This window comes from Truncatella angustata (assembly GCF_020726525.1).
Source record: "Truncatella angustata strain MPI-SDFR-AT-0073 chromosome Unknown BKA67scaffold_4, whole genome shotgun sequence".
In the NCBI taxonomy this organism is placed as follows: Eukaryota; Fungi; Ascomycota; class Sordariomycetes; order Amphisphaeriales; family Sporocadaceae; genus Truncatella; species Truncatella angustata.
In genome coordinates this window covers 852,448-864,538 of record NW_025763384.1, presented here as the reverse complement: position 1 = coordinate 864,538, position 12,091 = coordinate 852,448, and the positions used below count along the sequence as shown (strand labels likewise).

Sequence of the window (12,091 nt, the reverse complement as noted above, 5' to 3'; positions counted from 1 at the left end):
CAATGTCAGCATCCCACCAATCTACATGGTTTTGATGTATGTTTATTCACAAGTTTGCAGAATACTTTGCCACATGTTTTCATTTCCACGTCACGACTGTGAAATCGACTCCAGGTGTTCCATACCGCTACATGATCCCAGGCTTGCAATGATAGCGGTTGTTCGAGCTATGATATACAAGACCCGTATCAACAAAACATAGTCGAATTTTTCGTTCTTTCATATTGGATCCGTACGGGGCTCTTTCACTGGGTAATCATGGCGTGCTACACTCCCTCACCGTCGGTCGTGAAGTGGTCGATGCCTCAGGCCTTAGCCTGCCCTTCATGAAAGCATCCATGGTTCGCATGCCGGAGCGTTATAGAACTGGGTTTGAGGACGCTGACGCAACCGTCGCCAAAGACCACTCAATGTACTATTCTGATCCAGACACGCTTCCGCCACTGTTGTCCCAAAGAAGCTGGCCGACGCGAAGCACAAAAGGGCCAAGTATGATGCGAGACTCGAGCCGGAAGTGGAAGACGCTGCCACTATGGAGCCCGAGACATACGGTACGGAGTAAGTGTAAGCTGGAGGACAGCTTCTCTGCGAAGGTTCATCCTTCCGAGGCCATTAAAGCGAGGATGCGGTACACGCTTTCATTTGTCACGTCAGTTCATAAGGATATAATTGCAAGGCGCAACTCGTGGGGAAGCGACGTCTGTTGTGCTTCCAACCATGATGAAGCTTTGGCGCACCAGAGCTGACTACATATAGTGGGCTTGGTTTCTGGAATCACTAGTCTTCAGTGACGAATGCCTTCGCATTTCAGATCCATGACATCGGTTTCTTTGGTTCGTAGTCTACCATAACCGCCGAGATTATCGGAAGTATTACCAATAATGGGACACTGCGAAGGTGTTATCAATACATAAAATTGATTCTCAACGAGCAGATAGTTGGGTTAGATATGGCCATATTATCGGTGTCCTTATGCCGAAGTAGACCGGGTCCCTATAACCGCATCGTCATTAACTGTTCTAATGTAACCATAAGTGATAGAATTCCACATCATCACTGAATAAGAGGCAGACAAGATAGTGATGTGAGAAAACAGTTTGCCAAAAGACAGTGGTGAAAATTGAAAAGATGAAGGTATATGATATAGATGAGTTCATCAAGAGATTGATCACTATTTGATCAAGGTCAGAACCTAGAAGAGACCATTAGCCTCATACTTCACTCGACCGTAACAAAGTGAATTATATCCTGTTGATGCACCAGCCACTCCACTATACAAGAAAATTTTGCTGGCTAGCATCCACATTTCTACGTTGTACATAATACAACTTACAATACCTATACCGCATCGGCGCATCAAGCGCTGAACCCGCCTGGTTAGCTCAATCGGTAGAGCGTGAGACTCTTAATCTCAAGGCTGCGGGTTCGACCCCCGCATCGGGCTCAATTCCTGATGCATCTCAGAATACTGAGATATCTGTTTTTTGCATTTGTCTTTGCTATCTATCTCTAGATGTACTTCTACATGGGTCAGGTTTGACGCTAAAGATTCTTGGGGACGGAAAGTGGGTTTTAACCGCATATTAGCCGACACACATAACTTACTAGGTGATGCTTGTCTTACTGTACTTGTTATACTCGAAGTTCAAGAAAGGGCATCTGAAAGTTTTATTCTATTACTTGGCAAGCTACATAGGGCGTGTATGTGTGACACGTAATCGCCGAACGTTGCGGCGGATTGTTGTTATCAGGTTGAAGTAAATGTCCATGAAAGAGAAGAACCCGATACCTGAACTGGTTTCCGATAGTGATTTTCCATGCGCTGGCGGCTGATCTCTTGGCCTGAGCTCGAGATACCGTGAGGACCTATTGCGTTGCACCCTTCAAATCAGCTCACCACCTAGAGAGGACCGCTTGAGACGTTTATCTAATGTGACCGTCATGACGGGTGACAGGCTTGCATGACAAGTTGGTCGATGGGTAGTGTAAAGATCAAAAGCTATGCAGCATAATAAGATAATGCAGGCTCACAAGCTCTCTGATTAGGAGCATCTTCCCTTCTACCTCCAGTAAGAGAGGCTGAACACTGGAATTGTACACGAAGCCAAAGTCAACTAAACTAGTGACTATCGCTTAGGCGAGTCGATGTTTTTGACCGCTGCGCAAGCCGCCTCGATGCTGCTAGCCGCGCGCCGGGGCTTTTCTCTCTAATATATAGATAATACGCGGTAGTGACTGCGTTCACAGATTCCCCCGGGGGGAGGGATGTATGGATAACTGTAATAGTAACACTACTTTCTTGAATGGGTATGTGGGTCTGCTCGATACTGTGAGAATGGTGACAAGTGTCCGACCAGGGACAGGAGATCTTAGGTCTAATTACAGCGATGACCGCCGTTATAATCGGAAGTCTGATACTGCTTGTATTACTACCGACCGCCAGTCCCCGGAGCACAGGTCGACATACGCAGCTCACTGGACCAGCACCGGGCCACCGATTCGCAAGATCGTTGATTGTTTGGCTTTTAAATTATTCTGAAAGTGATAGGCTGCTGACTTCGTGTCTTACTGTGGAGTGGTTCCAGAAGTGACCCCATCATCAAATTTGGATGATGTACATATGTCTCTCCAATGAGTAGCCAGTCTGTGCCACTAGGACGAAGAATGAACGGCAGATGTCCTCCGAGCAAAACAACCACGATGTCGCCACTTTTCGTTGCAGCAGGTCCAAGACCAAGGTATCCAGTAGAAGTCCGATATAGCTTCCGGTTTGCACTGGTCGCTCGTATGGTGGTCATGAAGGATTTCGCAACGATTGGAGGCAGTTCGGCGGGTATGTCAACCGGTTTAATGATGTGTTGATACGTAGAGAGTGGTACTCTTCGTATATGTGACAACCAATGAGCTAAGCAGTTTTTCGCATGCTGTGTCAGGGCATCAACAGAACCTAAAGCAGCCAAGGCCTCGTCTTCATGAATAGTCTCTTTACGTTGGAAACTAGCATATCTCACGGCTGATCCCAAGGCGCCAGCATGAAGTGTCATCAAGAAAGCGACTTCTAACGAAGTGCATCCGTCGATATAAGTGGAATTGCGCTTATGGCGTGGGGAGGAATGAAAAAGCTGCTCCCAAACCCGGTCCAATGGCTTCGCGTCATTGCTATCAAGCATAATTGTGTCCGTGATTGTCAAAACGTGGTCGAAAACAAACCCTTCCAGCTGCAATACATTCGGACGTAGTGGGTTGACCCCGTCGGCAGGGAAGTCATGGAGCCGAGCGCTTTCGGAAATCCTGCCACGATAAAGGGTGCCAGCCTGATAGACTTGGTAAGTAAAGTAATTCGTAGAACTCGGTATATCGAATTTCGGTACCCAAGACGGGAATGAAGTACTACGGGGATCGTCGGTGTGCTGTACGTGAAACAAGACATCTAGCACACAAGGAGGCCGACTCAAGCAATAGCGCGTGAAATCACGGTATACCTCCAAGGCTGACTTGGTATAATTCGGGGCCATAGCTGGATTTCGCCAAAGTTCAATATTCGAACCACGCCCATCCAGCTTTTTAGCAATCCAGGCTAGAAACTTTTCTACTCTCGATCGAGGAGGCTCCATAGAAGCCCACCCGGTGGAGTGAATGCCTTGGTCTGTTATCCCTAAAACTGCAAAAATGCGATCTCTAGCATCTGTGGACTCGAAGTTCCGTATTTCTCGGAGGATGAGTAGCATATCCCCCAACGAATTTTCAACAAGGTCAGAATGAGGCCAATAGACGCGGCCTCTTTGGGAACGAATGAAGCCCCAGAACGAAAGTGTACTGGGTGGCCAGGCTGGAAGACCTTCGCTGTGCTTCAACGCTCCAATATACTTGACGAGCGACAACAGGTCAAAAAAGTCTATTTCGTCATGGCCACTTTTCGCAACGGCTTGTCGGGATGCCACCACTTCCTGAACGCACCAGACACGGCGGAAGTATCTGTTGTCGAAAAGTTTTATGAGTGCTGTGCCAGACTCTCTTTTTGAATCGGCTATAACAGCATCCAGCATAGTCTTTTCGACCTGTGAGCCTGAGTAGACGGATAACATTTCTTGAGCATCTTCACGATGTGTGTCCATCAGCAGTATGCGGTACTGACAGAGCTCCTTGGCACGGGCAATTGCAGCACGGTTGAGGTCATTTGAAGGTCCCAGCCATACGATCACTCTGTCGGCTTGACTATACACCAGTCGCATGTAACCAACCTGTCGCTCACGTTCGGCCAAGTCGTTCTGATTGATGCAAACGGCATCGACCCACAAAGTTCTGATTCCATCCCTTAGACGCAGACTTCTCAAGGCCGTCTCGAGATTCAATGTGATTGGGATGTCGCTACTCTGGCATCTTAACGGGTTCGGGGCCTTATCCGTTCCCCACATGTAGGAGAGGGCCTCGTAGCGGATGGTGGAGTCAGTAAGATCTAAATACGCAAGACTACCTTCTAGCGGTTGGTCTCCAGTCCCCGGGGCTAGCATCAGGAGCCGAGTAGCCAGTATGGTCTGGCCTAACGAGTTGGGAGGCGGGAGAGCCTCGTAGATATCTGGCGCCATAGTTGACGTGTCACCGAGGCAGCCTACTCCGTCACGCTCTCGCATGTCCGCATTCTTCTCCTGGCGATGTTTTTCTTTTGACTTCAGAGACCGCACGAAATCGGGATGAACGGACTACTGTATGGAAGTCCCGCGAGAAGAGCAACATGACTGGGCTATGCAGTATTGAACATGGTAAAAGTAGGAAAGGCTGGACTCTGGGCGTCTTACTCGTGTGTTTGCACGTACTGTGTAGTGGGAGGGGGGGAGGTCCACCACGAAGCACGTCTTTCTTGGTGGGCAGCCTGCCGCCTGCCGCCTGCAGCGTGCATCTGATCAATCTGCTCAATCTGCAGCAGATCTGAGGCCCGAGCTCAAGCTACGCTGAGCTCGGTATGAGGTACCTACAATGTGAAGCTTGTCCCTCAAGCTCCGCCCTCCGATTGTGCAATTCGGGGCTGGAGTGACATCAAGGTCAACGTCCAACGTCAACGTCCCCAATCCCCTGAAGCCGACACGGGACAGAAATACGTGGTTGAAGAGACAGCTTTCGATTATTCGGCATCTCGAGCACTCACTTACGCCACGTTCTGATATTCAGTCCAACTTACTGCCACAACCGACAGCCCGCCCCCCGCCATCGACGAACAGCCCCGCCGACCATCGGCAGCCCACGATGACTGCTCGTGAGGAATGAACACAATGATTGCCCGGAGCCTTGTTAGGGCTCCTACGTGTCGCCCAACATGCGTCGCATTCTGTCACACAAGGCCGGCCTCACAATTGCCTCTTCGAGGCCAGACACCCTCCCGAGTCTTTGCCACCTCGCAGAAATACCTCTTCGGCCGATATGCCTCAAACAACGCGCGCCCGACCGAGTCCGGGAAGGATGGCCAGAACACTGCCGTCATCCCGCCCAAGAAGCCTGTGGTGTCTTCAGGGGATCCGTTGGCACAGGTAGACAAGTCTGCGCAAGAGCAGCGGAAGGCGGATTGGGCTATAATGAAAGAAATGTCTCGCTATCTGTGGCCGAAAGACAGTCTCTCCACCAAGCTTCGAGTAGGCTTGGCTGTCGTTCTTCTAGTTGGTGCCAAGGTCCTCAATGTCCAGGTTCCATTCTACTTCAAGAACATTGTAGATGCCATGAACATTGATGTCGGCGCAATGGGCGGGAATGCTGCTATGATTGCGGGCAGCATGATTGTGGCCTACGGGGCTACCAGAATAGGAGCCACCTTGTTCCAGGAATTGAGAAATGCCGTCTTCGCGAGCGTCGCGCAAAAGGCTATCCGCAGGGTAGCTTGCAACGTGTTCGATCACCTATTGAGGCTGGACCTCAACTTCCACCTCACGAAGCAGACAGGAGGGCTCACGCGTGCCATTGACCGTGGTACCAAGGGCATCAGTTTCCTTCTGACCAGCATGGTCTTTCACATCCTGCCCACCGCGTTGGAGATTACCATGGTCTGTGGTATTTTAACATATCAGTACGGAGCAAAGTTCGCCGCTATCACGGCCCTGACCATGACTGCATATTCCGCTTTTACTATTTGGACAACTGCTTGGAGGACAAAGTTTCGAAGACAGGCCAATGCGGCCGATAACAAGGCGTCGACCATCGCCGTGGATTCCCTAATCAACTACGAAGCTGTCAAGTACTTCAACAATGAAAAGTTTGAGGTCGGTCGTTACAACGGGGCACTTCAAAACTACGAGAAAAGCTCAATCAAGGTCGCCACATCGTTGGCTTTCTTGAACAGTGGACAGAATATCATTTTTTCCAGCGCCCTCACTGCTATGATGTACCTGGCCGCAAATGGCGTCGCAGCTGGCTCGCTGACAGTCGGAGATTTGGTCATGGTGAACCAGTTGGTCTTCCAACTGTCCGTACCCCTCAACTTCCTTGGCTCTGTATATCGCGAGCTGCGACAGTCGCTCTTAGACATGGAGACCCTATTCAACCTACAAAAGGTCAATGTGTCTATCAAGGAGCTTCCCGATGCTAAACCTCTTCAATTGGTGAAGGGTGGCCAGATCAGATTCGAAAATGTTTCTTTTGGATATAACAAGGAGCGGCCGATCTTGAAGAACCTCAATCTCACCATACCTGCTGGCAAGAAAGTTGCCATTGTTGGTCCCAGCGGATGTGGAAAGTCGACATTACTGAGGCTACTTTTCAGATTCTATGACACTGACAGCGGTCGCATCTTCATTGACGATCAGGAGATCAAGAGCGTCCAACTTGACTCCTTAAGAAAGTCCATCGGTGTTGTGCCACAAGACACCCCGCTCTTCAACGATACTGTTGGACACAACATCAAGTACGGTAACTTGGCAGCCGATGAATCTGAAGTCATTGCAGCCGCCAAGAGGGCAAGAATCCACGATATCATCGCTAGCTGGCCAGAAGGCTACGATACCAAGGTTGGAGAGAGAGGCATGATGATAAGTGGAGGTGAAAAGCAACGTCTTGCCGTCTCACGACTCCTGCTGAAAGATCCGCCGTTGTTGTTCTTTGACGAGGCTACGAGCGCCTTGGATACGCACACTGAGCAGGCGCTCATGCAGAACATTAATAGTATTTTGAAGGAAAAGGCGAGGACAAGTGTATTTGTTGCCCATCGCCTGAGAACAATCTACGATTCAGATTTGATCATCGTCTTAAAAGAAGGCAGTGTCGCGGAGATGGGGACACACAGAGAGCTTGTCGATCGTGGTGGGCTCTACTCCGAGCTCTGGAGTGGTAAGTCATCAACATTGTTCCTCTAATGCTTGGCAATGCTAATCATAACACAGCTCAAGAAAGTCTATTCAGCACAGAAGGAGAGAGCGAAGTGACAGCTGGTGAGAAGGGAAAACGCGCATAGTAGATATCCCAAAGAAAACGCTCGCGAGAACGAGAAGAAGATCCTGGCCCGCTATCTTGTAGACGCAACCATAATTCAAACCCTTTCAGAACCGTTAGCCAATTCCACTGTCAGCCTAAGATATGTTCTATCGGTTCTGGACGGCACCTGATGCTGCATTCCAGAAACCCGTCAGATAACAGTGTTGACCATGATGGATCCTTCAAGCTAGAGTCAGAATTTGACATTCATCCAGGTACAAATCTGCCAACAGAGGTGTCTGGACGCGGACTGCGTGTATTACGAACCTACATGCTGACTGATAGCAGTGTTCTAAAGCTTATGCGACCCCAGAAAGCAACGTTCATCTCTGATTTGAAGTCGTACTTGCGAACCACCGAGCGATCTAAGGCCCGTAGAGCATTCAGATAGTTGACAATTTAAAGGCCGCATCACCTTTGACTGTGTAGGCTGGCTATTACCATGTATGAAGTTTGTTTTATGCCTCAAGCTTCAGCTCTGGGACAGTTCTTCTGTTTCCAGACACAAATACAAAGTCGGTCCGAGGTCTAAGACGGCAGGAAAACATTCAGACTGCGTTCGTGTCTCCTCGCTCGGGCTCGGTTTTGCTGGCAGCGCTTTTGAAAAGGGCAAAGCTTGCGACTTGGAAATGGTTGGATATGCAATTTTGGATGAAGTGACAATTCTGCGTTAGGAAAAAAAAACTATTGATGCGCTATCCAGACGCTAGAACGCACGCCGCACACTCGGCTATGGCGGTTGAGTTGTAGGACATGGTTAGCTAGGTTAGTGCAGTCAATCGCTTCAACGGTCACGCAAACACCGGATCGTTCGGGAGTTATGAAGGAGCAGTTCGCGCTAAATAACAACTACTATGTAGATTTCCATGAAAAGCAGCTAAGCTGTGCATAGGAGTTGTTGGACGAATCTACATGGTATACCAGAATGACAAAACTTTGCCCGGGTGACCTCGAGGAAGCGTTATTGTGTGGCTCATACGCTTAAATAACTCGAACCCCATGTGGGTTTCGTATACAATTTCATTTCATTCAAGGCCTCCATGGAGGGCCACACTGCCGCAAAATCGGCTTCCCCGCGAGCACTTATTCTTAGACGGCCGTGTGAACGGTGCCAGAGCCACGCGTCTTCTACCACTTCTTCTAGAAGCTTGGCAGCAGCTTCCCACACGAGCTCATTTCCTAATCCGTAGTTCATGTCGTGCGCTTAAAAGAGAACCTAGCAACCGAAGCGATTGATCAGCGATGGGCATGTAAACCGCCCCAGCAGATCTAGAAGAGTGGAGAACCAACTTAACAGATCCGCTGCAGAAACCCAAACCGAAACTAGATGTATTCTCCGAGAGATGCTGTGAGCCAATCCCATTTTGCTTCGTCCCGCAGAAAAGTGTCATCATCGCTCCTCAAATTCACGCTTTAACAAGCCATTCGGGGGCCAGCCCAATCAGAATACTCCGTTCCAGCGATTCCATCTAGTTTTGGTGCATAGTACATGAGGGACACGGCTGTGAACTAAAGGCCATGAGGTCCGTTTGTGGAGTATCCCCTGTACATTCGCGATGGATCAGTATGCACAATCGAAATTGCATTCGGCAAGGCCTGCGTTGAAATCGGAAACCCAAAGGCGCATGACCAGGCATTGAAAACATCGTCAGCCGTCAGTTCCAGCCAGTCGGTGCTTCTGATGTTACTCTGGTTCTGATCGATCCCTCTCGGTCCCTAGTCTGTCGTGGTTTGGTTCGGATCATTCCATAAGATTGCCAAGATGAAAGGCCTTTTGCTCTTCTCGTCATTTGCATATGGCGTGCTTGCTTCACCCTGCAAGCCGTCCAAACATCTATCTGCTACGGTATCGGGGTCCTTATCAGCCTTGCCGACAGCCTCCGGTTCGTCCTCGAGCGCTGAACATGCTACATCGTCATATGTCGTATCTGCGTCTTCCGTCTCATCAGCGTCCCTGTCGTCCATTCCGTCAAGTGTCTCGGCCACATCAGCCAGCGCTTCAGCCAGTCCTACAGTCGATCTTGGATATGAGATTCATGCTGGAACCCTCAATGTAAACCTCCCTATTCTAATCTCAGTCCGGCCGAGTTACAACATGAATTGTTGTTGAACCGTCACCCGATACGGAAACGTCTCTTAACCAAGTCTCATGCTGACGATGTTTATAGGAAACTGGCAACTACTATACCTTTAGCAACATCCCATACGCGCAGCAGCCGGTTGGTGAATATCGATTCAACAAGCCTGTCGCAATTAGCGGGACCAGCTCAGACATCAACGATGGCTCAACCACAGGCACTGAGTGTATGCAAGCTTACCCGGAATGGATTCTAGAGCTGCAAGCTGCTGCATATGGTGTTGATACCGCTACTGTGGCCGCCATACTCTATGCCCAGGCGGCTCAAACCGAGAGCTGCCTTCTGCTAGACGTTTACGTTCCTGTGGATGTCTTTGAGAATGGCCTCGAAGGTGAGTAATGCCGTGTTTTGATGACTGGGGTCTGGTTACTAAGTCTTTATTCAGCGCCTGTACTATTTTGGATCCATGGTGGAGGGTTTACTTACGGCTCAAAGACAGGATCCGGTGATCCAGCAGGCCTTATTGCCCGATCAAAGCTGGATGGCTCTGATGGAGTTATTGTGGTCTCTATCAACTATCGTCTTGGTCTTTTCGGTTGGTTGGCTGGGGAGGGGGTTACGGCCAACCTCGGCCTCTTTGACCAGCGAATGGCTCTGGAGTGGGCTCAGACTTACATCTCTCGCTTCGGCGGATCGTCTGAAAAGGTGACCGTCATGGGCGAGAGCGCCGGTGCGGCCTCCATTCTTCACCATATTACCAGCTACGGCGGCGCCGAGGACGTTCCTTTCCAGGCCGCCATCCCGCAATCCCCTGCTTTCGAGTTCAGCATCGACTATCAGGCATCGCTTGAGCTGACATTGACTGCTGCCGCAAGTTACATTAGCGGAGTTGTTGGTAATGCTACCAACACTTCGTCGGCTCAAGTCTCAAGTATCAGCACAAACTTTGATGCCTTTGTAAATGCTCTTGAGACCTTTGAAGACTCAGCCATCTCGGCTGCTCTGAAGTACATCAACCAAGCCGTTGTTGTTCAGGCTAGTGCCGGTCGGTTCAACTATGGCCCAGTTGTTGATGGTGACTATGTACCGGAGCACCCTCAGGTACTGCTTGCTCAGGGCAGCTTTGACACTTCTTTGACTGTGAGTTGTCTGCTACCTAGTCTAATCTAATTTTCCTATGCTGACAATCTCCAGGTTATGAACAGCCACACATCTAACGAGTCTGTGCCTTTCGTACCCACTACTATTGCAACCGAGGGCGATGTCCGAAGTTATATTGAAAGTGCTCTAAGTGCAGCATCGAGCGACACTATTGACTATATCCTGACAACACTATATCCTGCTGTTTTCGACGGCACCCACTCGTACTGGTCTGAGTTCGGTCGCGCGGTTCAGATGAATACCGATTTCTACTTCGCTTGCTCGAGCAACTTCTTGGCCAAGGCCTACAATGCAGAGACTCACAACTACATCTTTGCCTACCCGCCAGGCTACCACGCCGAGGATGTCTCCTACGTCTTCTTCAACGGCGACACTACTACTCTCGATGACGGCCTTCCTGTGAACGCCACTCTCGCTTACTATCTGCAGGACTACATTGTGCAGTTCGCCAAGACATTCGACCCGAACAGTGACTCATTGCCCGAGTTCCCTGCCTACGGAAGCGAGGGTCACGTTCTGGCGTTCACAGGGGCAGGATTGGTCGTCGAGGTTGATGATATGAAGAACGAGAGGTGCGATTGGATACAGAAGGCTATGGTCGACGGCTTGCTATCATAAAATTGTTGGCAAATCAAACGAGCGCATTATAATCCTCACGTATTTAATCACTTACAGTAGTTTCTAATTTTAAGAATGTCTAGTTTTGACAAGAGAAAATTATACGTGAGTGTGTCGAAAACTCGGAGCGGCTGATGAACGAACGGCGATTGTCGAACATTAGTCAACGTTCCGTGCTTTTAACTGTCTTTTACTCTGCAGGTCAGCTGAGCAGGGAACACAGGCAGAGGAATTCTTCTTGTTGAGGATTGGTCTCCTGTAGTGTTGCAGGCATCTGTACTAGAACTCACGGGACACAGCCAATGCTCCGGAAGCCTTGGTAGCTGGCTTCACTAACGAATTGCGCTCGAGGCACGGCTTGAGGGTGCCAATCAACTCCCGAACGCATCATAAGGTCGCCATGTCGCTTTGTATCTATAATTTGGGCATGAATTAGCTCCCCAGTAATCTCACACGCATTCACCATTGCACACTTTATTTCATTCGGTACAACGGCAGTAGGAAGTACTTGCTAGTGTATAACCTATCTGTTCTTGCAATGGTATACTTGCAGGACCTGGATCCAGGTATACAAGCAAGTAAAAAGAGGCGAAGGCGTGTTGGTGACAGCCGGGAAGAGGCCAAGCAGATAGCCTGTAGGAAAGCAACAGCGTACGCTGTAATTGATTGCACACTTTGTCCGTCAAACTCAATGCACCTCAGTCCCACTGCAACGACAGATAGATAACCAGGCTCCGCTTCCATGGCTTTTCTACTCACGGCACCTTGATCGTTTAGCGCTG

The 12,091-nt window shown here is 49.5% G+C and overlaps 3 protein-coding genes and 1 non-coding gene across 4 annotated transcripts; 3 read left to right on the top strand and 1 right to left on the bottom strand.

The window, feature by feature from the left end:
• Nucleotides 1-1,371: 1,371 nt before the first annotated feature.
• BKA67DRAFT_t100 lies at nt 1,372-1,444 on the top strand. The gene has a single exon. It is a non-coding gene; the product is annotated as a tRNA-Lys (tRNA).
• Nucleotides 1,445-2,525: 1,081 nt separating this feature from the next.
• Nucleotides 2,526-4,586, bottom strand: BKA67DRAFT_592307 (HET domain protein; the record flags this gene model as incomplete). Its single annotated transcript, XM_046104825.1, has 2 exons — nt 2,526-2,947; nt 2,990-4,586. 2 exons carry the CDS (start codon nt 4,584-4,586, stop codon nt 2,526-2,528), a joined length of 2,019 nt encoding a protein of 672 aa, XP_045958228.1.
• A 410-nt stretch (nt 4,587-4,996) lies between these two features.
• On the top strand, nt 4,997-7,665 carry BKA67DRAFT_265660 (ABC transporter). Its single transcript, XM_046095845.1, has 2 exons — nt 4,997-7,308; nt 7,362-7,665. Exons 1-2 carry the CDS (start codon nt 5,259-5,261, stop codon nt 7,430-7,432), a joined length of 2,121 nt encoding a protein of 706 aa, XP_045958227.1. The 5' UTR covers nt 4,997-5,258; the 3' UTR covers nt 7,433-7,665.
• Nucleotides 7,666-9,214: 1,549 nt separating this feature from the next.
• On the top strand, nt 9,215-11,309 carry BKA67DRAFT_592305 (Alpha/Beta hydrolase protein; the record flags this gene model as incomplete). The annotated part of the gene is made up of 6 exons (XM_046104824.1): nt 9,215-9,335; nt 9,402-9,505; nt 9,621-9,921; nt 9,976-10,356; nt 10,420-10,670; nt 10,725-11,309. 6 exons carry the CDS (start codon nt 9,215-9,217, stop codon nt 11,307-11,309), a joined length of 1,743 nt encoding a protein of 580 aa, XP_045958226.1.
• Between the last annotated feature and the right edge of the window lie 782 nt (nt 11,310-12,091).